Consider the following 15,300-nt stretch of genomic DNA (forward strand, 5'->3'; position numbering starts at 1 on the left):
CCCTCCTCTGCTTTCCTCCCATCAGTTGATTATGCTCTTAACGTGAGGTTTTTTTTGACAGACATTGTTGGAACTGCCCGTCCTGACGAGAAAGCCATCATGACCTACGTGTCCTGCTTCTACCACGCCTTCTCAGGAGCCCAGAAGGTATCGCAGGATCCCAAGCTCCCTCCACAGAGCACACCTGGTGCCGTTGCTAATGTCCAAACCTTTTTTTTCTTTCTCTCTCTCCTCTCTAGCTACGGGCATCTTTATTATTATGTTCTTGGTAGAGTTGGCTGTTGGTTCAAAGTGGTGCCCCAGATATAATACGTGGGGCAAGGGAGCCAGGAATTCCATTTCCCTGTAGTCAGCAGTACTTCCAGTGGCATTTAGGTATGCCACACCTTGGTACGCATGCAGATTTAAGAGAGTGGGGGGCTCTGCCTTCTCCATTTGCCTTATGAACTGCTGTCCTGGTGGCCAAGAACCTGTACCTCTTGATCCTGGTAAATCTGAGCTAGGACGTTTGGTATTACAAAAAGCAAAGACCACCACATAGATGCTCTGCGCAGCAGGAAACTGCAGCCTTCCTCCATGGAAAATAATACAGATACCTATTCACTTTTTGGTTTTTTTGCCTTTTCCAAAGATGGAGAAGGAGATCTGACTGAAGTTTTATGAAGGGTTTAATGAATGGCCAAAGCTTTATCTTTTGCTTTATGTATGCTGCAGGTTCCAGCACCCTTGCTTTAAGGTCTGAACCTGCTGCTTTCTCAAGTTGTGCCACAAATTCAATCCCAGTTCACCTGGGGCTTACCAATCATGTCTAACAAGTACATCCATGGTGGTTTTACAAACAGAGCATTGCTCATCGTGACAGAGATGCCTGTTTTTATTCATTTGTTTCCTTTTATTCCCCTCTTTTCTCATCTGTGTTGGATATCAGGCAGTTGAGTCCTTGCTACTTCTGGCTTAGCCATTTTCCTATTGGTAATGGAGTCACTTAAGGAAAACGTTTTGTGGCTGAAACCTTGTACACATCTCTTGCCAAAACCAAGCAGCCTCCTGTACTTGAGTGCCTTAGGAACATGCAGTGCACGTTGCAGCAGAGCACAGCACAGATCCTGTGTAGGAAGTGCACTGCGTGGGAAGGCTCTGATCTCCAGCTCCTCGGCATATGAAGGAAGGGCCTCGAGCACGGGCGTTCAGATCTCCAAACAGCTTGTTTGCATCCTTGGGCCAGGCCCCCAGACCGCAGCTGTGAAGGTGCAGAGCCCAGATCCTCCTCTCAGGATCCCCCTGGATTGGGGGGTAGGGAGGGGTGCCGCTTTGAGCCACAAGCCAACACTGCTAGCCACCTTCTGATCCGAATTCCCAGCTCTCCGCATGGAAATCTGTTTGGCCTGTCCTGCAATGCATGATGGGAAGTTTTCTCCCCCTCTCTCACGCCACCCATGATTGTTTTGTTTTATCCTATGTGCTGCTTCTTACTTTATCCTTTCAACCTCTTTTCCTTCTCTGCACAGATATTATAGGCACGCTAAGGCCGGATGAGAAGGCCATAATGACCTATGTCTCATGTTACTACCACGCCTTCTCAGGGGCGCAGAAGGTGAGACTTTACTGCTAACAACCCCTCCCCTCACCCTGCCCTGCCCACCTGTCCTCTCCAGTGAGGAACGGCAGACCCCTTGTAGGGAAGCCCAGTGCATCCAGTGATGCATTTGGATATACCATCTGTAATCTTGCTGGAGAAGTGACGTAAATGTCCTTTCGGGCAGACTTGAGCTGCTCCTTCCCTCCAGTCTCACACCACAGCAGAGGAGAAAGCATTTGGTAAAGCTGGCATTGGAAGATGAGTGGATGTCTGCTCTGACAGAGGCAGTACCCTTTCAGTAACTAGTGGGCATTGTCCTGGCCAGGCAGTGCACATCCAAAAGTACCACAGTTAAATCCGCCCACTCCAGGAAATCACAGCCTGTCCCACTTGGGCTGCCATCCTGCCTTCCACACTCAGCCTCCACTAGGTCAATGGTCTTTTCCTAGGCTGAATCATCCGTGAGCTGGTTACATAGCACATTTGTGCTCCAGCCATTTCTAACAGGCCTTCAGCTTTCCCAAACTCACATGCTTTTCCATTCAATGTTTCTTCCTTGTAATTCTCCTCTGTTTCCCAAACCACCTATATGTTTTATTTATCTTTCGTCTGCCTTGCCCATTTCCTTAGTTTCAGGCCTTCCTTCTTCCTCTGCTTTCTATTTATTCCAAAGTCTCTTCATCTGACATCAGGCTGTTTGGAACTAAATACTTGCAGATTGCCTTTGGGCAAGCCATTTCCCAGCAATCTTTTAAATAAGGGGGAAAGATCGATTCTTTTCTCCCATGTCATAACCTGAGCTGCGGCCCTTCCACAAGATTACTGCTAATTTCAAATAGGAGGCTTTAGAACAGTAAAATCTAAAACCCAAGACTACGTTCTTCATGTTACAGATAGGCCTTTTCAGTTTGAGACACAGTCCTTGTGTTGCCCAGCTTGAGGGCTAATCTGACTCCAGGAAGACTCCCATCTCTTGTGCAAAGCAGTGCTGATGGTCCCAACGTTGATTCAGTTTCCATGCTGATGCTGGCATTCAGAGGGCAAATACAAGCAGTAATTTCCAGGGAGCAGCTCTTTAGTTCAAGCTTTTTGTTCTCTGCCCGGTTTCATATAAATTACGTGATAATGTCTTGTTTCCAAGGAGCTGGGAATGTGTCCCACAGCAGTGCAGTAGACTTGCCCATTTGGCATAATTTGTGTAGTCATGACTTTTCTGCTAGGATCCTGTGGTTTTTTTGTTCAAAACTCTCAAGACCAGTCTGCAAGCTCCAGCCAGCTGATACTTGCCCAGGAAGACTACTGTAGTTTCAGAAATCATGCCAGCCTCATGATAATGCCTGCTGTGTGCCAGGTGCCCCTGAGGGACTGCTCCATGCAGTCTGCTTAACCTGAGGAACTCCAGACGAGGAAACATCAAACCACAATGTGAGGAGGGTTGTAGCCTGCTGCAGGAACAGGATTGGTGCCACTCACCAATCTCTTCCTTTTCTCTCTGCACCTATTCCATGATTTGGAAACCTGCTCAGCAGGTTCCATGCTCTGATCAGCAATTTAGGTGGATGCTCAGTCTCCTGGGATAACTGAAACAGTCTTCTGCTTGCCTCAGGACCTGAACCAAGTAGCTGGGGCAAAAACTAGAGATGAAGTTTCTCAGTTATTGAGGTTTCAATCCCATGTAGACCAACTGGCTTACAGGGAAGATTTAGTATGTTATTAATTTTTTAGCAGTCCTGATGGGCCAGCAACTCAACTGTGCCCTGGCAGGAGGGGCACAGCTCCTTTCTGGAGCTGCTCTAGTCATAAATCAGCTGCTAAATGGCGCAGATTCAAACCCACAGGCAAATGCAAAGTGATTGCTGAGTACAAGCCCCTGCCCACATGTTCGTGTGTTGCCGCCTCATGCGGGGTTAGGTGATTTACTGTGATATTGCTCAATTTTTCATCCAGATTTTTCATTACTGCCACCAGGCCTGAAAGGAGAGTCCCATGAGCCGCTTTCTGCTTCTTTCATTCTCTTATCCTGAGCCTTTGAAGGTACAGGGTCCCCAGCCTGACATGTGTATGTAGATGGCTGCTTTTTCTCTATGCCATTTTTTTATATATATATTTGTAGGTATACTTGCTTTGGTTGGTTTGCTTGTTTTCTAACTGCTTCTGACTTTCACACTAAATGCATGCAACTACTGGTTGGCTTAATATTTTGTAAACTTGTGGCAATTTCTAACTAATGTTTTACTGTTTTATTAAGAGACTGTGTTTGGTGTATAGTATTTTAGAGTGGTCCTCTGAGGCCAGACGACAGCAGCAGGCAGGCATCTTCCCCTGAGGCTAGGACAGCAACAGGCAGGCATGCCTGCATAGTGCAGTGTGGGAATGCCTTCCTTCATAATCCTTCTCGGCAGAAAGACTTGGATCCATAAACTAGAGAGACTGCAAACTCTACTCCTATCCTAAGCAGTTCAACTTATGGTTGAGAAGTACAGAAAAGACAAAAGGCAGATAAATTGCTGCCATTCAGTTTTTCATTTTGATTCCATCAGACAGCATGTGCATAGATGCAGCAGCTTGGTATCACATAGAATGTCCTGGGCTTGCCCCCCTCCAGGACTCTGCAAGCAGTACAGTGTGTCAGCATCATGCTGCACTGATGCTCACACAGGTTCTCTGAGAATAAAGGTATGCACCTTCCAGACCCCAGGATTCTGCATTTTCTCAGTGCTGCCCTGTGCCTTGTGGGTATCTCAGCTTTTTTGGACTCAGCATGTACTTCGCTGCCTTTAGCAGTGTGGGAAGCCAAAATAGCTTTTTCCACTGAACTAATGACAGTGTAGGGGGAGCTGCCTTGGCCTCATGTAAACATCTTGGTGTGCCACTCTTCTTTTACCTAAAAGTGTTTCACTTTAGTTTTGAGGTTGCCATCACCATGGATCAGCTCATTAGCAGTAGTGTGGGGAGTATTTGTGAAGGTTGCCTGAAAGCTCTGGCATCCTTTTGTCCTACCTTGCTCAGAGCGCAGTGTAACCCATTGCTTAGGACATTAATAGTGACTGTGGCCACAGAGCTTTTCCTGTGGCTGCAGCAACGGCACGCTATTGCATAGAGCAGTAGCAGTTCCAAGGCAAGAACCACTGGGAGGCAAGTACTTGTGGGGGAAAGAAAGCCTCTACACTCCTACCATTAGGGTAATACAAATAATGTCGTAACTGCTGACATTCTTAGGGTCTTTTGTTTGGACAGTTGTTCAACACGCATATATACACACAGATATTTAAACTTGGGCAGCTGGAGAAAGTCTATCATCAGATACATGTAAATATGCCTCAGTGGAATGGGGTCCTGCCTGCACAGCTGGCTGCTGCTGCAGTGAGCTCATGGGGTGTAAAAATAAGAAAGTTAAATGAACACCTCTCCTGGAGTGATTGAGATAAACATTAGGTATTGCCAGTTCCCTGCAGTCACTAGGCATATCATGGCAAGGCTCTAGCAAAGTCTTTTTGACATACTATTTGGTCCCATGTCTGTAGTTCTCTCTGTATATCAAAAACACTCCATTAGAGTACAAACTTTAGTTAAAAATAGGTCAAAGTACAAGCTTTCTTAAATGTAACCATTGTTTGCACTTTCTGTAGATTTCTTTTTAAGTGAAATTGCTCCTTTTCCTGTACAGGTCTCTATGATGTGTTTTAAATTAGCTGGTAATCTGTGTATCTCATAGCTGGTCTGCTTTAGTGAAGGGCAGATGACTGAATAGATGTTTTAACAGCCTCATTTCATTCTACGAATTAATAAGATTGCTGTGTCTCCTGGGACTTTAGCAATCCATACATCACTGTACAACCTATGACTTTATTGCCATTCTTGCTGCTTCACATCAGCTGCAAAAATTAGAGGTTTTTTCTCGAATGTCCTTGAAGATTGAATAAACAGATAATAAAAGGTCATTTAAAAATAGAAAAAGGTTGAAACTTACCAGCTATAAACTCAGCAAAACTTATTTTGGCATCAGTCCTAAATGTAGTTTTGAGGCAGGATGCAGCATTCACAGTTGATTTGCTGTAGAGCTGCCATGTAGCCTCTCCTCCTTGTTTGCACTTAGCCTCTGTAAGGAGGACTTCTCCTGAGGGTGCCTGTGGGTACCTCTAGCACTTCCCCAGGCACCAGGGTCACATGTGTACTGTGGTAAGAGGGGTCTGAGCAATCCCCTGGTGCATCTCAGGGACATATCCTCAGGCTTTCTGGCATGGCACACACCATGGTAATGATAAAAGGAGCTGATAACCCACAGATACATTCTGTGCAAGGATCAGCCTGCATGTAAGTCCCCCATGCCAAATACACGCAGACTGACTGTGTCTGAGTTCATAGCTGGGATTTTTCTGATCCTTACTTTCTAAATTCATGTTCTAACATGTTGAGCTCCCTGCAGAGAACTAGGTTTTGGTCTCACAATGGAAAGAAAGAGACTCCAAACCTAAATAGTAACAGTAGGATTTTTATTTTTTTTTATTGTGAGACTTGTTTTGGAAGAGTAAGCAGAAAGATTACCCAGAAAAATGAGGGGAAGATAAATCCTCTTCTCAGCTGGATCATGAGACTCTTAATACATGGTAGGTGTGTGCCTCCACCAAGGAGGTGGCCCTGTAGTCAGTGCCAGAATTACAGGGAAAACTGGAAGACTCTTCTGCTGGGCAGAATTTAATATTAAAAGAAGTATTTACCATTTAATCTGCCAAACAAAATTAGGAATTTTCCATTAAGTCCAGTATTTGGGTTAACTCTGTCTGGGTAGTTCTTTCCTGGGGTAGAAGTATAGAGAGTCTCATCAGCTTGACATCACTTTTACTGCTGTTCCAGCTCAGAATGCTGGTATGGGGAGTGGATGTGGCAGCAGAAACTCCTAGTCTTTGTGAAGAGGTAGCCAGGGTCCCTCTGGTAGGAAGCAAACAAGGCCCTCTTACAGAAGCAGCTCCATAAAAAGCATAGAAAGAAACACTGGTTGTCCCTCAACACATAGGGTAGAATCAGTACAGCTGAGAATCTCTGAAGAAAGGAAAAAACAAGTCATTAGAGAAGGTCAGATGGAAAGCAGAGAGGTCAGGACAGACATACCAAAGTGCAGACTAGGAGTTACTAGAGCTGAGGGTAGGAGATTTTACCTGCAGGTATGTAGCAGGAAGCTAAGCTGCAAGTTTTGATTTGGGTTTTTTTTTTCACATTTTTCCCTTCTTCCATTTTTCTTCTCTTTGTCAGGCGGAGACAGCAGCAAATCGTATCTGCAAGGTGCTGGCAGTCAACCAAGAAAATGAACAGCTCATGGAAGACTACGAAAAACTGGCCAGTGATGTAGGTGTTGGTTTCTGAGTGGTGGTATGCAGAAAAGAATTGCATTTAATGCTGATAAGCAGTCTTGGGGAGTGCTATTGACCCACTGCTATTTTCCCTGGAAAATTATTTTTTCCTCTTCAAATTAAAGACTGAAATTACCTTAAAAACAGGAGCAATCTACTTTAAAACAGGAATCTTCCACAGAGATGCTTTGAATTTCTCAGTTTATTAGGAGACAACCCAGAAATGCTAAAATTGAAAGAAAAATCAAGTTAGTTTAACTTGCATTCATCAGGACTATACAAGTTGATCACATTTTACATACAGCTTGTATGCTAATATACTGTAGAAGTTGGATCAGAGAATAAAAGTTAGAGATATTTGAGGAAAGAAATATGCTTTTGCTGATAATGGAGAGCATCTGTGTCAGATACAAAGTGGAGGCTGCATTTGTTCACTGAGAAGGCTGACAGACTGACAACAGGGAAACTACAAGAGACCAAATGTGGACTGGGGTATGTTTGTGGTAGATAAGTAGGGAGGAGAAGATGGACAACAGAAGGACAAACATAACCCATAAGCCTGGTTACAGCCTGATCTGGAAAGATTAGGGCACTACTCCACTCACACTGTAGACTGCCTACTGCATTAGCATTTTGCCAGTTCTCCAGATTGGTTTGTTACAGAGGTATTTTCAAAGAGCAGCAGTGACTTTGAGGAAGCTAGAGTGGGAAAGTGTAAGGCTGAACTGAAGGCAAGAATTTGATTTCTCCTGTCAGATTCTTCTGGAGATAATAGGATTTAGAGCATCCTTTAGTTATGGAACAGTCCAGCAAAATTCTTAAGGCTTTAACATAATCTGAGGATATAATTTTGGTCCTGCTTGTGCAAAAGCTGTGCCTTAAGCATGTTGGATTAGCACTGCTGCAACAAGCAGGACCTACTTAGTGTCGTAGGGAATGTGCTGCTCATTAAAGAAAAAAAAAGTACTTCCAAAAAAGCTGCCAAACTTTTCTTTGCGAGTCCTGCTGGTGGCAGAATCTTTCTGACAGCAAACATAAAAGTAAATGGCCCCTTATGAAATCAGAGCAACACCTGCAGTTTCAGCACAATTTTCAGTTCAAGGCTTCTTGTCATTGCTCCTTCCAGCTGCTGGAGTGGATTCGTCGCACCATCCCCTGGCTGGAGAACCGGGCCCCAGAGAACACCATGCAAGCCATGCAGCAGAAGCTGGAGGACTTCCGGGACTACCGCCGCCTCCACAAGCCCCCCAAGGTCCAAGAGAAGTGCCAACTCGAGATCAATTTCAACACCTTGCAGACCAAGCTGCGGCTCAGCAACAGGCCAGCCTTCATGCCCTCCGAAGGGAAAATGGTCTCGGTGAGTGGGGGTGACTGCTTCTATATACCCCAAGCAGGCCTGAAAAATGAGACTCCCATTCTGCCCATGGGTGGGCAGAGAATGCCCACCTTCATAGTGAGATACTCTGTGGGAAGAACCCTGCAAAATATAAATCAGGGAGGCCATGATAGGAGAGGATCAAGTAATCCTTGCTTCTCTGTCTAAATCAGACTCTGAGGCTCTCCACCAGTCACCTGCCTTTATGAGGAGATGTCTCGGTGGCTTTTGTTCTTTCTGATTCGGAAACAGTTGAGTTTTATTAAAGTTTCATGCAGGGGAACTTTAAAACTCTAGAAGTGTTTAGAGAGACTTTTTTCTGCAGACAGTTACATCCTGGCACTTCTAGTCCTGCTTAAGTCTAACACTTTGTCTCCCTAACTTGTCTCCAGAACCCTGTGAGATGAGAAGCCCATGCTCACTCCCTCCAATCAGTTGGAGCCATGTAGTTCACTGAGACTAATACTGGTGAACATCTTCCCTCCAACTTGCCTTTCCTTTTCATGTTTCTGTCTCTAGGATATAAACAATGCCTGGGGTGGTCTAGAGCAGGCTGAGAAGGGCTACGAGGAGTGGTTATTGAATGAGATCCGGAGGCTAGAGAGGCTGGATCACCTGGCAGAGAAGTTCCGGCAGAAGGCATCCATTCATGAGTCCTGGACAGATGGTAATGCCAACCTACCTGCTTCCTATTGCCTGACACGGTGCTGGTTGTTATGTAGGGAGGAGGAGATGGATTCTGCATGGGTCCTTCCATGAGAGTTTCCTTTTGAGAAGGCTAGATTTATTCCTTATTTTATTAGAAAACAGTGTATAGAAACCAGCTTGATCTCTGTTCTGCGTTATGCAGTCAACATTGGCATTTCTGTGGCAAAGTAAGAACTAGGGCTAGAAGAGAGCAGCTACAGAGCAGAGGAAAAGTTCCTCTACAGTAAATGCTACCATTGGCTTTTACAGGATCAGCATAACCCATTTTGAACGTACTGAGACGAGTCCAGTATAAACTGTGACAGTGCTGGCTTAAGCTACATTATGTGCCTTTCTGTGTTGTTAATGGCAAACTCACACTTCATGATGTGAAAGTGAGCACTGTGCTTCTCTAGGCCAGCAGGCACGGGGACAAGCCTTGGGCAGGGCAGCTGGAGTGAGGCCGATGCCCTCTTGATGGCCCTCGAGGGTGCCTGGGTGGAGAGAGCTGGTTTTGGCCACCCTGGGTCCTGTCCTTTATTCTTCTGTCCTTTGGCTCCCTCCCCAGGTAAGGAAGCAATGCTGCAGCAGAAGGATTACGAAACTGCGACCCTCTCGGAGATAAAGGCCCTGCTGAAGAAACACGAGGCCTTTGAGAGTGACCTGGCTGCGCACCAGGACCGCGTGGAACAGATTGCTGCTATTGCACAAGAGCTCAAGTACGGCACCACAGTGCACGTCCCATCCTCGTCCCATCCTCGGGGCCAGGGACACATAGTGAGCCCTGCCCTCTGGAGAGCAAAAAATCCATCCCCATACAAAAATGCTGGGAATTCCCAGTGTTTCCAAACAGTATCTAGGATACTGCTGTCCAGTATCCGGACACCAGAAAAACAGACCAGAAAATGGATGAGCAGTGGGTGCTGTTGAGGAGGAGGCAGGGTTATATTCCTAAGCCAAGTTTCCATCCTCTTCCAGTTCATTATGCTACCATGAACCCTTTCCTAAAGAGTCTGACCTGCTGCTGGCACATGCTCTGTTTCAGAGTTGTAGCACTGTCATATTTTTCCAGGAACAGAAGTAAAGAGGAGATGATAGGAGAGACTCAGTTTGCTCTCTTTTATTAAAAAAAAAAAAAAGCCTTCCTTATTCCAGCAGGGAGAAAGCTGCTTGAGCCCATTGTGGCCTCATTCTTTCCCCCAGGAGTACCTGCACTCACTGTTCAGCACTCACTGCAGGGCATCCTCAGAGCAGAACAGCTCTTCCCCTGCTTCCCTCCAGCTTGGAAGCCTTCACCTCCACTCCTTTTCCTGGAGTAATACAGCCTACCAGGAGAAATGGGGGACTCATCAGCATTGCTAGAGATTGCAGGCAGGCAAGGAGCTAGTGGCTGCAGCTCAGGGAGGTTTTGAAATCCTGCATGATTCTTGGCAAAAACAGTCTGAACTACTTGGTTTTGACTCCATTTCCTGTTTTAAAAAGATTTATGTATTACACTGGATGTCTGAGGTTAATGTCTGGGCCAAGATCAGTCCTCTTGGGCTGAAGAGCTGTTTTTCTCTAAAAAATTAAGATTATTGGATCAAGATCATTATCTTCTTTAACAACAGAGATTTACAGAATTGCTCTCTTGTCCACTGGAGGACTGACCTTGGAACAGGAGGAGGCTTCAAGGCAATCCTCCATGTCAGTAAGATTAAAACTGAGTCTGTCTAGTCAGCAAGCATTACCTGACCTACCACTTCCCAAGCACACACTACATGTCAGCCAAAGCAGCTGCAGCTCTAAGAACAACAGAGAAGACTGAGGCCTAAGCTGTGGGAGAGGTTATTTCTTCGAAAGTGTGAGAACAGCAGGCTCTGCTATTGTTGTAAAAGCCATCTTCCATTTCAGCAGAGGCCATGCCCTGGAAAAATATGGCAGAGCTCTTTTCTCCCCCAGAGGCACACTGCCAGAGAGTTGCAGAGGGTGTGGAAGAAGCCACTGCAGCTGCCCATGGCAGGAATGTTTGGGGGCATGGCATGCTCCCCTCCCTAGCTGTAGTGGTCCAGCACAGGTGTGTTACAAGTCAGGCTTTCAGAAGGAGTTCTTTCATCTGCAGTGCTGGCTGTGTAGCAAAGTAGATCAAGCAACTGATCTGGATTAAAAATCTAGGGAAAGAAGTTATTTTTAGCCCAAATCAGTTTCCTGGCTAGTTTACTGGAGGACTCTACCAACAGCTGTGCCCACACACCCCAGGAGGGCAATACAATGGCATGAAGAAACTAGGCTGGGGGAGGCAAGAGTGTAACTTGCATTACTGCTTAAAGAATTGCTCATCAGATGGCTCAGGGTCACTCAGTGATTTTTTCCCAGTGATTTATTTTGGGTTTTTCTTTCAAGGCTGACGCTTTCCTGATTGGCTGGTCTCCTGCCTGCAGATTTCTCTCTGTCTGACCATGTTCAGAACCTTGAGCACAAAGCAATGCAAAGCTGCAAGCTTTAGTGTGCCCCTGTGCTCTCCTTTCCCCAGTCATACTTTTACCAGCCTGTGTTCCTTGAGTGTCAGCCTATATACATGTCAGCAAAGCACTTCTTCTCAGGCATATAGGAGAGAATCCTACATGGTTATTCTGGGATTGTCCTAAATAAATTTACTGGGTTATGTAATTTAGCTATTCCTTGCCACCTGTACTATGCAATTCTTAGGACAATCTTGAGCAGTTTCTTACTGTTCCTAATAAAATCTTCAGTTTCCATTCTGATGTATAAGACACAATTTGTTAGACTGCATAATGTTCTTAGCAGAATACAGGAGCAGATTGCTCTGATCATAATCTCCTTATTTCCAGTTGGAGCAAAAGTCTATGCTCCCTTCCCCCTTTAGCAAGTTATTCCCATCAGGTAGCCAGCCTCAGTATTTGTTGAGGCCTTGGGTGGTCCTGTTGTGTGCTGTTTGATTCAGCATAACATACAGTGTCTCCTAAACTAGATCCTGGTATCATCCTGACTTGCTTTATTTGCAGCGACCACAATCTGTGTCAGACTCTGTCTTCAAGACTGATCAAGATTTCTAATGTGTTTCTCTTATTTCTGTACAGGGTCATTATTTGATTACTTGTCATTTTTTTCCCCACCCTTTATAGTGAGCTGGACTACTATGACTCACCCAGTGTCAATGCCAGGTGCCAGAAGATCTGTGATCAATGGGATAATCTGGGTGCCCTAACCCAGAAACGTAGAGAAGCCTTGGAGGTGAGATATATTACAAGTTGGACCTTGTGGGTAGTGCATTCGTGGGGTCCAGGCTGCAGTGGGCACAAGCAATATCAGCTCCCTTGTGAACTCCTAGAACTTGCTGGACGGCAAACAAGGGTTACATTTCAGTATGCTTAGGGTGTTTTTCTTCCAGCCCAATTATGGTGCCATTTGTTTACTCAGGCTATTGATTTGTTTATTTTTACTTTTTTTGTATTTTATAAGCTCATTCTGCCTGAAATTATGCCTTGTTTTGTTTTATCTCAGAGGACCTTGGATTTCTTTCATTTCCCTTGGAGGGAAAAAAATCTGTCCAGTGTGTAATCTCTAACAGCAGTGAGATTGTTAGTGACATACCATCCTGGGAGCACCAAGGAGGTCTGAAAGGAAGGGGCAGTTCAGACAACCCATGTATCTATGTGATAATTCTTCTCCAACCATCTCTCTTGATTTTCTTTTTTTTTTATTTCTTTTTATGCATGCACAGAGGACAGAGAAACTACTAGAAACAATTGATCAATTGTACCTGGAGTATGCCAAACGAGCTGCCCCTTTCAATAACTGGATGGAAGGGGCCATGGAGGATCTGCAGGACACATTTATCGTTCACACCATTGAGGAGATCCAGGTACAGAGCTGTCATTTGCACCAGTTAGGTGGGGACAGTGAGAAGTTTGGGATCTCCTGAGTTGTATGAATTCAGAGTGGTATGAATTTATAGGTTATACTTTGTGTTTCTGCTCTATTGTATGAGCCTTATGAAGAGAAACAAAGATGAGTGTGTTTTTCCTTGATTTTCTCCAAAAACCTGGATCTGAATAGGTATAAAGATTACATACATCAACAATACGTCGTTTGGTCCTATGTGATAGGATGTACTGTGAGGACAGTTGAGCTACTAGCTGGTTTTTGGTGCTGAGCACAACAAAAGTCAGAATTGTTCACTTTGGTGCTGAATTACCATTTGAAATCAAAGTTGTCTTGCCTTCTCTAAGACAACAAAGACAGTATCTCAGCTTTTCCCCTTCTGAAAGGGTGTTAGGAAAGCAACTTGAGGTATATACAGGTAATTTGCAGCCCTTAGAGAGCAGGAATTACTCTTTCCTGGATTGCAATGGGACTTCTATTTCACCTACTTGATGGGTTTGTGGAAAGAATGCAAGTCAGCTCTTTGCCAGAATGGCTGACAGGAGCGTGACCATCATTGAGGCAGCAAATGGAGACTTATGGGGAACACGACAGCCAGGGTGGTGGCAGAGTAGTGACAGTTACTGAGTTGCTACTCATTTCTTCTATCCTTCCCTCCTGAACAAAGGGGTTCATTAAATCTTTCATAATGCAAAATAATCTAAACAGCACTTAAACATTTCCATTGTCTCCTTGTGACTGTTTGCAATGTCTTTCCCTGCCCCCAGACTTGTATTATGTCTCTATGGCCACTACAGCAGCTGCAAAGCAATGAGTCACTGTGTAAGGAAGGAATTTTACAGAAAGTAGTTAACAGTGTGTGTTGTGAGAGAGAGCAGTCAATCACGTGGTTTACTTTCATTACTTCTTCTGTCCACACTGTTCCCTTGGTTATCCCTACACACACCTCTGTTTCCCATGCGCTTTCCTGCCTCTTTCCCTGCGTTTGCTTCCCTAGACTTGATCTTCTAGGTTTCTGGGATCAAGTACCTTAAGGGCCTGTAGAAGCAGTGGCAGATGAGCCAGGACCAGCTGGCTTGTCAGCTGGCTACAAACTACCAGCAAGGTCGCCCCAGCCATCAGTCCTCGGAGCACGGCCTGGGCACCGCAGTGAGACGGGGAGCAGGAAGGGCCTGTTGGGGTCAGGGAGAAGGAGCTGTTTTCCAGCAGCAGGAGCATGTGATGCCTGTGCAAGTTGTTGGAAGACCTGCACCAGGTTCTAACTGACTCTGACCAAATTGAATCTGGCCCTTAGTACTCATCTGGAGTTACTTTGGGTGTAGAAATAGTGCCTACCTAATGGGAGAAGAAAACATAGCACATTTAAACTAGTGAGACTTTCTTTTTTTAATGGTAATTCTAGTAGTCAGATCTTCTCCAAAGAGGCTGACAAGCAGTCACTGAGCAGCATTTGAGAGTAGCCATTAAATTTTGCCATTAAATTTTGAGCCGGTATTATTCCACCTTTTTTTGGTATGTGATCTCTGTCACTGGTCAACATGATATGGAAAGAGAGGGAAAACAAGACTTCACATCATTTAACTACTTAAAACATCTCACTTAGTAATACTGAGAGAACCTGAAAAGTGTATTAGAGTAGGCTGCATTGTGTCCTGGGAATATGTTAGCTTTTGCAGTCACTTCAGGAATACATTTGATGAAAGAGGCTGTTTTGTAAGTAATATTCTTACCCTCCCTTTGTTGCTGCCTTCCTTCTGTAGGGATTGACCACAGCTCATGAGCAGTTCAAAGCCACCTTGCCAGATGCCGACAAGGAGCGACAAGCCATCCTGGGAATCCACAATGAAGTCTCAAAGATTGTCCAGACATATCATGTCAACATGGCAGGAACAAATCCTTACACTACAATCACCCCACATGAGATCAATGGCAAATGGGAACATGTGAGTGAGTTCTTTCCAGCCTTGCAGGGTAGTGGGGGACAATGTCACTGCTCAATCACTGTGGGCCCAGGAAATGGATTATTTACTGTGCAGTTACCCTCTCCTGCTTTACTGCTGAGTTTAGTGGGGTTTTGTCATTTAGTTTTGGCTCAATTGCTGTATACTTGGAAAGTGGAAGCAATCCTTGATATAAATGCCTAAGGCATGTCAGACCCTCTTTTACATGCTAATTTTAAATTAGAGTTGCTAAATTTGAAAGCTTTGAGGTTTTTTTGTCTTTAGCTGACCTGCAGGTAAATATAGCATGTGAATCGGTATCCTTTTCACATTCAGCCTTCAAATGTTCTATCTCTGCAGCCAAGTCGCCTTTCCTTGCTGTATTCCTAAAAAAGCAGCTACTGTCCATACCAGTTGCTTATGGTTCTTGCTACCAAACAAAATCAGCAATGTGAGATCGCAACAGAATCCTGCAACTCAATTAAC

General features: G+C 44.9%; 1 protein-coding gene across 1 annotated transcript in view; it reads left to right on the top strand.

The window, feature by feature from the left end:
• ACTN1 (actinin alpha 1) overlaps positions 1-15,300 on the top strand; it is a 75,318-nt gene that overhangs the window by 50,913 nt on the left and 9,105 nt on the right. Inside the window, exons 11-18 of the mRNA XM_033515230.1 lie at positions 62-147; positions 6,830-6,922; positions 8,054-8,284; positions 8,822-8,969; positions 9,558-9,708; positions 12,115-12,223; positions 12,714-12,854; positions 14,635-14,817. Of these exons, the coding sequence (XP_033371121.1) occupies positions 62-147; positions 6,830-6,922; positions 8,054-8,284; positions 8,822-8,969; positions 9,558-9,708; positions 12,115-12,223; positions 12,714-12,854; positions 14,635-14,817 (1,142 nt within the window). The remainder of the gene's footprint in view (positions 1-61; positions 148-6,829; positions 6,923-8,053; positions 8,285-8,821; positions 8,970-9,557; positions 9,709-12,114; positions 12,224-12,713; positions 12,855-14,634; positions 14,818-15,300) is intronic.

Source organism: Parus major, chromosome 5, assembly GCF_001522545.3.
Source record: "Parus major isolate Abel chromosome 5, Parus_major1.1, whole genome shotgun sequence".
Taxonomy (NCBI): Eukaryota; Metazoa; Chordata; class Aves; order Passeriformes; family Paridae; genus Parus; species Parus major.